Source organism: Megachile rotundata, chromosome 2 (genome assembly GCF_050947335.1).
Source record: "Megachile rotundata isolate GNS110a chromosome 2, iyMegRotu1, whole genome shotgun sequence".
Classification (NCBI taxonomy): domain Eukaryota; kingdom Metazoa; phylum Arthropoda; class Insecta; order Hymenoptera; family Megachilidae; genus Megachile; species Megachile rotundata.
This window is the reverse complement of record NC_134984.1, coordinates 21,851,356-21,863,640: the sequence shown is the minus strand read 5'-3', so window position 1 is coordinate 21,863,640 and position 12,285 is coordinate 21,851,356. Positions and strand designations below refer to the sequence as shown.

Here is a 12,285-nt window from a genome sequence, read left to right as displayed (position 1 = left end):
ATTTGAAATTGAAAGGTCTCTCTTTCGAGTTATTCAAATTAAACATTTAACAAACAACATTCCGCAAATATTTTATTTGTATGAATTGAATATCGAGTACAATATGTGCTCGAATAAATAGGATATTAATTTATAAGTAGACTAGCAAATAAAGCAAATAAATGGATTACCAATTTTGTGCAAGTAGTTAAATTGTTTGCATCAAACAGAATCGAAAAGTCCTTTACAGTTTTTTTATCTGAAGCGTGGATTTCGAGATACAAGCGATTGAAGATGGAGCGCTCGACTTCCGGTGGCCGACTTCCGGCGCTGGACTTCCGGGGCGCGATCAGCTGATCTCGCACCCTCGGATCTTCGCTCGATATCTCGAAAATGAAGCTTCGGATCGAAAAACGGTAAAGGACTTATCGATTTCTTTCATCGCGAAGAACACGTTGGGACAATAAATTTTTTTATCGCACGATAAAAATTATTAACTCGCAGTATAAGTAACAACACTAAAAAATAAAGTGAATACGGTAAATATAATGCGAGTAATTCTGTATGACATTTTCTTGATCTTTCGAGTTACCGGATTATATGAAGCGTTTAATGTCAGTCATCAAGTGACCCTCCCATAGCGGTGACGGTGTTACGGTGACGTTTATTGTTCCCTTAAACACCGCGTAACACGTGATACGAGTTATCGCAGTCACACGTGACACGATATTTGCTGTATCACGTTAGAAATGGGGGTCAAGTTCGTGAAAGAAAAGTGAGCACAAGATCGGGGGACGAGATGTTAAGACGTGGCCGCGCAGCTATGTAATAGGGGCTTCTCACGCGGCGGAAGTATCGATTTCAACGTGGCTCGCTAAATAATTCATTAAAAGTGCGCACGCAAAACCTACGGGATTATTTTCTCCGCTGTTACCTGCAAATATTCGACTTCGATCTCTTACACCCTTTTGCAAAACTTTACAACGTGAAATTTGGAATTCCTTTTACAAGGGAGACTTCAAAAGCACTTCAGACAAATTATTGATTTTGAGTGATTAATTCAGTGTTTAGTTCTGATTAATTCAGCAACTATCGACAAGCTTTACACATTAAAAATTGAAAGTTCTCTTTAGAAATCAGCATTTTAAATCTCTCATAGATATGAAATAATAAGGAGCAATTTGTCGATAAAAATCAATGGAATATTCGACGAAATCGAAGCGTACGAAGAAAGTCGAACGAAGCAACATGTGGTACAGGAGTAAAATTTCCATGTAAAAACGGTTTACGGTTGACAGCTGTTCGCATATATTTCTTTTTTTCTGTCTCGTGAACAGTACCGTTGTGTAGGCGAAAACTGAGACTCACTTTCGAGCTTGGAGAAGGAGGCAGGTGTCGTAGCATCGATCAGGGCGAGTGTCAGGTGCTTCAAAGCGGCATCAAAGTCAGCATGGACCTTCAGCATCAAGCCGAGTCGTAGGTGAACCTCGCAGGCTCGTGGAAATCCTGGTTCCACCCATAGCACCTGCTGAAATGCTTTCACGGCCCTGGAAACAACGTTTACGCTTTCATTAGATTACTTATTGTTTAATGATCGTTAGGTTACTTAGTATTTGATGATCATTGGGTTACTTAGTATTTGATGATCATTGGGTTACTTATTGTTTGATGATCATTAGGTTACTTATTGTTTGATGATTATTAGGTTACTTATTGTTTGATGATCATTAGGTTACTTATTGTTTGATGATTATTAGGTTACTTATTATTTGATGATCATTAGGTTACTTATTGTTTGATGATCATTAGGTTACTTATTATTTGATGATCATTAGGTTACTTATTGTTTGATGATTATTAGGTTACTTATTATTTAATGATCATTGGGTGACTTATTATTTGATGAGCATTAGGTTACTTATTGTTTGATGATTATTAGGTTACTTATTATTTAATGATCATTAGGTGACTTATTATTTAATGATTATTAGGTTACTTATTATTTAATGATTATTAAGTTACTTATTATTTGATGATCATTAGATTACTTATTGTTTGATGATCATTAGGTTACTTATTATTTAATCATCATTAGGTTACTTATTATTTAATGATTATTAGTTGAGTTATTATTTAATGATCATTAGGTTACTTATTATTTAATGATTATTAGGTTACTTATTATTTAATGATTATAGGTTACTTATTATTTAATGATTATTAGGTGACTTATTATTTAATGATCATTATGTTACTTATTATTTAATGATTATTAAGTTACTTATTATTTAATGATCATTAGGTTACTTATTATTTAATGATCATTAGGTTACTTATTATTTAATGATTATTACGTTACTTATTATTTAATGATTATAGGTTACTTATTATTTAATGATTATTAGGTGACTTATTATTTAATGATCATTATGTTACTTATTATTTAATGATTATTAGGTTACTTATTATTTAATGATCATTAGGTTACTTATTATTTAATGATCATTAGGTTACTTATTATTTAATGATTATTAAGTTACTTATTATTTAATGATTATTAAGTTACTTATTATTTAATGATTATTACGTTACTTATTATTTAATGATTATAGGTTACTTATTATTTAATGATTATTAGGTGACTTATTATTTAATGATCATTATGTTACTTATTATTTAATGATTATTAGGTGACTTATTATTTAATGATCATTATGTTACTTATTATTTAATGATTATTAGGTTACTTATTATTTAATGATCATTAGGTTACTTATTATTTAATGATCATTAGGTTACTTATTATTTAATGATTATTACGTTACTTATTATTTAATGATTATAGGTTACTTATTATTTAATGATTATTAGGTGACTTATTATTTAATGATCATTATGTTACTTATTATTTAATGATTATTAGGTTACTTATTATTTAATGATCATTAGGTTACTTATTATTTAATGATCATTAGGTTACTTATTATTTAATGATTATTAAGTTACTTATTATTTAATGATTATTAAGTTACTTATTATTTAATGATTATTACGTTACTTATTATTTAATGATTATAGGTTACTTATTATTTAATGATTATTAGGTGACTTATTATTTAATGATCATTATGTTACTTATTATTTAATGATTATTAGGTTACTTATTATTTAATGATCATTAGGTTACTTATTATTTAATGATCATTAGGTTACTTATTATTTAATGATTATTACGTTACTTATTATTTAATGATTATTAAGTTACTTATTATTTAATGATTATTACGTTACTTATTATTTAATGATTATAGGTTACTTATTATTTAATGATTATTAGGTGACTTATTATTTAATGATCATTATGTTACTTATTATTTAATGATTATTAGGTTACTTATTATTTAATGATCATTAGGTTACTTATTATTTAATGATCATTAGGTTACTTATTATTTAATGATTATTAAGTTACTTATTATTTAATGATTATTAAGTTACTTATTATTTAATGATTATTAGGTTACTTATTATTTAATGATTATTAAGTTACTTATTATTTAATGATTATTAGGTTACTTATTATTTAATGATTATTAAGTTACTTATTATTTAATGATTATTAAGTTACTTATTATTTAATGATTATTAAGTTACTTATTATTTAATGATCATTAGGTTACTTATTATTTAATGATTATTAAGTTACTTATTATTTAATGATCATTAGGTTACTTATTATTTAACGATCATTAGGTAACTTATTATTAATCTTTTTCAAAGAAATCATCAGGTAAACATCGTAACAAACATCAGAACAATACAAAATAAATTACGCTCCTCTCTGTATCCTTTTATTTGGCGGCCTGTTCGAATGATTGGATACGGAGCATAAAAGAGAATTAGTCGCTTCTCACGATTCGACGCGATAAAACTGAAAAATGAATTGTTCAGGTAATACAGGAAACACGGTGTTCTTTCGGCCGTTTCTGTTACCGCGTATTCGTGATTGCAAAATATCGACGAACAATCCAGACAATGCGTGCTAAATATTTATCGCCAACTGTTCATAGGGGCACGTATTCTTTCGGGGTCGACGAACGACCATCAGGTCTTCCGATACTGATTGTCAGTCACGATACCGGACACGTCACGCGAATAGTAACCGCAGTCAATTTTTTTCCGAATTCATATAATTTTCGTTGACAGACGTTTCTTCTAACCCCTCTTGCATAATGACAGTAATCGACGATTCGAGATGTTGAAAAAGTTGGTTCGCTGTTATAAGTGTTACAGGTTTTCGCTTATAATATTATTAGGAGATTACGCAAAGTAGACTGGGTGCACGGATTCGTAGGTGTAAGACGCACCTGATGTGTCATGGTCTGATGCCCATAAGACGCAACAGGTGCGTCGTTACTTCTGCACATGGTACGCTTTTACAGATTGCAATTTAAATACCATAAGACGCAACTGGTGCGTCGTTGCTTCTGCACATGGTAGACTTTTACAGATTGCAATTTAAATACCATAAGACGCAACTGGTGCGTCACGACTTCTGTACATGGTATGCTTTTACAGATTGCAATGTAAATTCCATAAGACGCAACTGGTGCGTCACTACTTCTGCACATGATATGCTTTTACAGATTGCAATTTAAATACCATAAGACGCAACTGGTGCATCACTACTTCTGCACATGGTATGCTTTTACAGATTGCAATGTAAATTCCATAAGACGCACCAGGTGCGTCACTGCTTCTGCACATGATATGCTTTTACAGATTGCAATTTAAATACCATAAGACGCAACTGGTGCGTCACTACTTCTGCATATGGTACGTTTTTACAGATTGCAATGTAAATACCATAATACGCAACTGGTGCGTCACTAATTTCCTGACGAGTTACAATGCAATTTTCTACATAAAAATCTTTGTATACTTTTTCTCCATACATTGTGTATTGAAATGAATACCACGTACATAATATAATATATATGATAAGTTGATTGACGTTCCTAGAGATACTTAGGCGACGCACATGGTGCGTCACTAATTTCATGCTGTGTAACAGTGCAATTTTCTACATGAAAATTTTTGTATATTTTTTACATTGTGTATTGAAATAAATGTCATGTATATAATATAATATATATAAGTTGATTGACGTTCCTATAGATACTTAGGCGACGCACCTGGTGCGTCACTAATTTCTTGACGAGTTACAGTGCAATTTTCTACATGAAAATTTTTGTATATTTTTTACATTGTGTATTGAAATAAATGTCATGTATATAATATAATATATATAAGTTGATTGACGTTCCTAGAGATAGGCGACGCACCTGGTGCGTCACTAATTTCATGCTGTGTAACAGTGCAATTTTCTACATAAAAATTTTGTATATATTTTCTCCGTATATTGTGTATTGAAATAAATGTCATGTATATAACACAATATACAAAAGTTGATTGACGTTCCTAGAGATAGGCAACGCACACGGTGCGTCATTAATTAAAAATTCATCAAAGCGTTCCATCGATGTAACGTAATAGTCGGCCATTAAGCAGGCGGCTATTAACGCGTCCCGTTTAAAATAAGAGCGAAAAAGAATTGGATCGGGTGATCAGGAGCGTGTAATTAATACGAGGCACGGCTTAAGATGCCTCCAAGGTCCGAGCCGTTGAAAGTTCGAACCGCCCTGGACCCGGCGACTCGTCGACAAAAATAGCATTCGTTAAAAATTCACGGCTACGGAACAGGTTTGCGCGATCTCGTTACGCCGAAAGCACGCTCGCGTAATCGCGCGAGTTCAGGCTCGATTGGAGCTTCGTATTCGGTGTCTAACGAGGATCCTCGCCGAAGCGGCGGCTATTATTTAAACACGGTTATTAACCGTTAGACGATCTTGAAACTTCGGTCTTTTTAAATCGAACTTTGGCGAGCAACAAGCTGTGTCAGTGTCATTTTATTTCAGCTTTTGTGCTGGACAGAAGCCAGCGTTAAACTACCAAACCGGTCAAATGACCGCTCCGCAAGCTTCTTATTATAAGGAATTTTGTTAAAATACATTTCTTGAAATCAGAATTCATTTTCATGAAGATAAAGAATAATTTATGTTTTGTCATTTGTTTATTTATTTTTTAGTTTCATATTAAGTACACATTAGATGTCGGAAGGTTTAGTGTTAACCCTCTGCGCTCGAGAGGTGACTGTCACCATTTTATTTAATAAAACAATTTGAAACAAGCATTTTTAAACTGATTCTATAATATGACATGTGTGATGTATAAACATAATGAAACAAAAAATAGTGGAAATTATTAGTAGAGAAATAATAACCTCAAGAAAATTCATTTAACTTTTTAACTAAGTTTTGAAGTTGCTGTTTGAAAACAGTCAAATTACCTTCGAGTGCAAAGGGTTAAATGTACGTTGAGAAACGGTTTCGAGCTCCATCGGATTTTGCAAAAATTTAGTTCTTCCTCGACGGATACTGACCCAAATGTTATAGCAGGAAATTTTGGAGGAAAACAAAGGATCCGAAAAAAATGTCGCGGAAGATATTGGGCCGTAATAAAGGCAGAAATATGCACGCTATTGTTCCATTAGCGGAGCGGGAAGGACGAGCGGAAGTAACGAGAACGTTAATTCCGTGCCGAGTACGACGACAAATTAATTGAAGCGAGTTGGCGCAGCGACCTGGCACAATGAGAAGTAGAACGAGTAAGATAAAAAAGAAAAAGAGGAGGAAAAAAAAGGAAAGGTGGAAGAAGCGAGCGAGTAGAAGGCAAAAGGAGATCGCGTAAAGGCGGTAGTAAATTTATTCACGAGAAACACCATTCATCGCTTCATTCACTCGAGTTTCCTTTCGGGATTCGTTGTCTTCGTGAATGAGTCACTCTGTTACAGACGATCGTGTGGGAGAAACAGAAATGTCAGTGACTCGGGTTCGGCCCTTGCGAAAGATCCGCGAGCGGAATCGCGAGCCGGGAATCAGCGTTTCTTCCTTTCGACTATTCTTTCTTCGATACAGTAGACTCTCGTTATATCGTCATCTCTGCGGGGACAGCTATTTTACAGACGTAGGATATTTCGAAATTTTCATTCTGATATACGGAAGGAGGCAAACAATTTATACCTGACACTGGTTAAACAGTAACACATTGACTGCCATATTGAAACAATTGAAAATTGCATCAAATAGCATCTTAATTTTTAATAAATTTTATCAAATATTTTCACAATGTCTCATTACGTTTCTTTTCTATAAATGCATGTAATTAACGCAAGAATTTTTTATGGGGAAAGTGAACAGACTGCCACATTGAAACAATTGAAAATTGCATCAAATAGCGTTTTAATTTATAATAAATTTTATCAAATATTTTTACAATATCTTATTACGTTTCTTTTCCATAGATGCATGTAATTAATGCAAGAATTTTTTATGAGGAAAGTGAACAGACTGCCACATTGAAACAATTGAAAATTGCATCAAATAGCATCTTAATTTTTAATAAATTTTATCAAATATTTTCACAATATCTGATTACGTTTCTTTCCATAGATGCATGTAATTAATGCAACAATTTTTTATGAGGAAAGTGAACAGACTGCCATATTGAAACAATTGAAAATTGCATCAAATAGCATCTTAATTTTTAATAAATTTTATCAAATATCTTCACAATATCTTATTACGTTTCTTTTCCATAGATGCATGTAATTAATGCAACAATTTTTTATGAGGAAAGTGAACAGACTGTCACATTGAAACAATTGAAAATTGCATCAAATAGCGTTTTAATTTTTAATAAATTATATCAAATATTTTCACAATATCTCATTACGTTTCTTTCCATAGATGCATGTAATTAATGCAACAATTTTTTATGAGGAAAGTGAACAGACTGCCACATTGAAACAATTGAAAATTGCATCAAATAGCGTTTTAATTTTTAATAAATTTTATCAAATATTTTCACAATATCTTATTACGTTTCTTTCCATAGATGCATGTAATTAATGCAAGAATTTTTTATGAGGAAAGTGAACAGATATTTAACCCCTTGCACTATGGCTTATTCGTCAAGTGCGTCAGTCAGAACTGATTAATTACAGCTACAATATTAACACAGACAGAAGAATTTGAAATATTATGTCAGTATGTGATTATGTAATCGTCGACTATGCAAATTATAATTGGACTTGAACTTCAAATTGAAGCGTACTACAAATTCGTGTAAAATTGATCACGGCTGAGGTACGAGTGCGTCACGAGTCAGACTCGTCAAAATAGTGCAAGGGGTTAATAATACTCATGTTAGATCAGTATAACTTAAGTGTCAGCCATATATGACGTGACAGTTAATGTGTTAAACACCTAACTCTTTGCACTCCTATGTCCTATATAGTACTTGATCTATTTCGTAAATTAAGCAGCTGCTAGGCAGAAAAAATTAAGAACTGCAAACTGTAACATTACGTCATTTCACGACGAATATACTCGTCCAAATGGTTGATTAAAATAGTGATGTGTCGTTGCTTAATTTACGAAATAGATGAAGTAACATTACGTCACTTCACGACGAATATACTCGTCCAAATGGTTGATAAAAATAATGATCTGTCGTTGCTTAATTTACGAAATAGATGAAGTAACATTACGTCACTTCACGACGAATATACTCGTCCAAATGGTTGATAAAAATAGAGATATGTCGTTGCTTCACGACGAAGAACTTTATACTCATAAAATATCGTCGAGTAAATTAAAATAAAATCGAGATAAATTATCGAACTGGTAGAATCGTTAAGGTATGTACTTGTTTCGAGTGAATGAATTAAATCGTTGGCAAACAAGAGAATAGAGCAGAAGTGGAGCTCGATCTGTAACTGACCTATCTCAACCATGACGAAACAGAAACGAAATCCAATACTGATTCTGACGGTAGATGTTGTCGTTTGTTTGTTGCCACTGCCATTGACCCGGGTATTTATAGATTGAAACATCGATTCAATAGAGGACAGTTTGTAGCAGAACTAGCCACGTTGATATTTATCATCTGCTACCGAAAAAATACCGAGACGTCCACGCCTATTTTTATTCTCGTATTCGACTTACGTCTTTCAATCTTCGCACTGTGACGTGTAGTCTTGTCTATTTCGTGTGCGTGAGAATTCGATTTAAAAAAGAAAGAAATTATCATATGATTCATTTCTTGAAATGTATGAGAAAGTTCAGTATTTAAGTTCATTGCAGTTTAAGTTCAGTATTTAAGTTCATTGCAATTTAAGTTCAGTATGAGTTCAGTATTTAAGTTCATTGCAATTTAAGTTCAGTATTTAAGTTCATTGCAATTTAAGTTCAGTACGAGTTCAGTATTTAAGTTCATTGCAATTTAAGTTCAGTATGAGTTCAGTATTTAAGTTCAGTATTTAAGTTCATTGCAATTTAAGTTCAGTATGAGTTCAGTATTTAAGTTCATTGCAATTTAAGTTCAGTATTTAAAGTTCATTGCAATTTAAGTTCAGTATGAGTTCAGTATTTAAGTTCATTGCAATTTAAGTTCAGTATGAGTTCAGTATTTAAGTTCATTGCAGTTTAAGTTCAGTATGAGTTCAGTATTTAAGTTCATTGCAGTTTAAGTTCAGTATGAGTTCAGTATTTAAGTTCATTGCAATTTAAGTTCAGTATGAGTTCAGTATTTAAGTTCATTGCAATTTAAGTTCAGTATGAGTTCAGTATTTAAGTTCATTGCAGTTTAAGTCCAGTATGAGTTCAGTATTTAAGTTCATTGCAATTTAAGTTCAGTATGAGTTCAGTATTTAAGTTCATTGCAGTTTAAGTTCAGTATGAGTTCAGTATTTAAGTTCATTGCAATTTAAGTTCAGTATTTAAGTTCATTGCAATTTAAGTTCAGTATGAGTTCAGTAGTTAAGTTCATTGCAGTTGAAGTTCAGTATGAGTTCAGTATTTAAGTTCATTGCAGTTTAAGTTCAGTATGAGTTCAGTATTTAAGTTCATTGCAGTTTAAGTTCAGTATGAGTTCAGTATTTAAGTTCATTGCAATTTAAGTTTAGTATGAGTTCAGTATTTAAGTTCATTGCAATTTAAGTTCAGTATGAGTTCAGTATTTAACTTCATGAATAAAGTTCAGTATTTAAAATCATTTCTCTAATGGTTTAATTAAAAGTGTTTCAGTTTCTGACAGTGATTATTTAAAATAAAAACATATTACATTTATTCTTTTTTCTTTTAATAATTACCTTACGTACAAAGAAAATGATTTGCATTCCTAAACAATATTAAGAGTTATCAATAATGAATTATTATTGACTCCACAATATAACTTGCACAAGATCGTTAATCGATAGCCAACAAAGATAAGATAAGATAAGGATAAAAATCAGTTACAATGTTCAAGTAAATTGTACACGACTACCTTCTTCAAGAAAGTATAAAAAATGCATATAAAAAAAATCAGTAAGCAAGAAATCCACAGAGAAGCAACGCCGATAATAAAATATAAGATTGTGAAAATATTGAGCACCCAGTATAAAATATTTGACCGTTCCTTTGGGTGGTCTTCAAGCGGACAAAACGATCATTAATAGGTTATACGCGGTGCAATTAATTTATGAGGTGTTAAAGGGCTCTCCGGTGCAAAGGGTGCATTAAAATGCACCCTTCGAGGCTGCTGCATCGCGATACGGAAAAAAAGGGAACTACGATAGCCACTGTTTGTACCAGTCTTTTCGTGCACGAACACATCACTGCACGAAATCCGAAATACTATTCGACGCACAATAATGAGAAGGTCCTTGCGATCTTCTCCGACGATACCAACCTCGTCATGCTTTTAATGACTTCATTTAGATTCCGTTTCAATGCGCTCCGCTATGTTTGCTCTTTGAGAACTTTATTTTCTTTCTCTCGAAATTCTTGCTTTCGAGATTACTTTTTCGATTTCTGACATAGATTTTTATCTCTGTAAATATTTCTATATTGGTGGACTTTGTGAATTCATTTGTAGTGGACTTCATTTTGATGGATGTTTGTGACGCATTTGAATTACGCGCGTTTGACCGGATAGGCGATTTTCGGCTGATCGACGATCGATATATGCGAAGTTATACGCACGCCGCTCTTTTCGTTCTTCTTTTTGTGTTTCCGTTCGACGACGAATCGTAGTATGTAACAGTATGTATTATTAACTATTATTAATAAATATATTTAGTTTTTACAACAACACATTTTGTAAATTGGTAAATTTGAAAGTTTATGAATTTTCAAATAGCTGTATTTTAAAATTAGAAACAATCAAATCTTCAAGTGTTTAAATGTACAAATTTCTACATATTTAGGCACAGTATATATTCAAACATTCTACATATTCAAATAGCTGTATTTCAAAATTAGAAACATTCGAATCTTCAAATGTTTAAATGTTCAAATTTCTACATATTGAGACATTCTACATACTCAAATAGCTGTATTTCAAAATTAAAAACATTCGAATCTTCAAATGTTTAAATGTTCAAATTTCTACATATTCAGGCACACTACATATTCAAACATTCTACACACTCAAATAGCTGTATTTCAAAATTAGAAACATTCAAATCTTCAAATGTTTAAATGTTCAAATTTATACATATTCAGGCATACTACATATTCAAACATTCTACATACTCAAATAGCTGTATTTCAAAATTAAAAACATTCGAATCTTCAAATGTTTAAATGTTCAAATTTCTACATATTCAGGCACACTACATATTCAAACATTCTACACACTCAAATAGCTGTATTTCAAAATTAGAAACATTCAAATCTTCAAATGTTTAAATGTTCAAATTTATACATATTCAGGCATACTACATATTCAAACATTCTACATACTCAAATAGCTGTATTTCAAAATTAAAAACATTCGAATCTTCAAATGTTTAAATGTTCAAATTTCTACATATTGAGACATTCTACATATTCAAACATTCTACATACTCAAATAGCTGTATTTCAAAATTAGAAACATTCAAATCTTCAAATGTTTAAATGTTCAAATTTCTACATATTGAGACATTCTACATATTCATGCATTCTACATACTCAAATAGCTGTATTTCAAGATTAGAAACATTCAAATCTTCAAATGTTTAAATGTACAAATTTCTATGTACTCAGGCATACTACATATTCAAACATTCTACATACTCAAATAGCTGTATTTCAAAATTAGAAACATTCAAATCTTCAAATGTTTAAATGTTCAAATTTCTACATACTCAAACTTTCT

The 12,285-nt window shown here is 31.6% G+C and overlaps 1 protein-coding gene across 3 annotated transcripts in view; it reads right to left on the bottom strand.

The window, feature by feature from the left end:
• Utx (Utx histone demethylase) overlaps positions 1-12,285 on the bottom strand; it is a 110,800-nt gene that overhangs the window by 31,008 nt on the left and 67,507 nt on the right. For all 3 annotated transcript variants that reach the window (XM_012293529.2, XM_012293531.2, XM_012293532.2), the window contains one exon: positions 1,348-1,526. In XM_012293529.2, the coding sequence (XP_012148919.1) occupies positions 1,348-1,526 (179 nt within the window). The remainder of the gene's footprint in view (positions 1-1,347; positions 1,527-12,285) is intronic.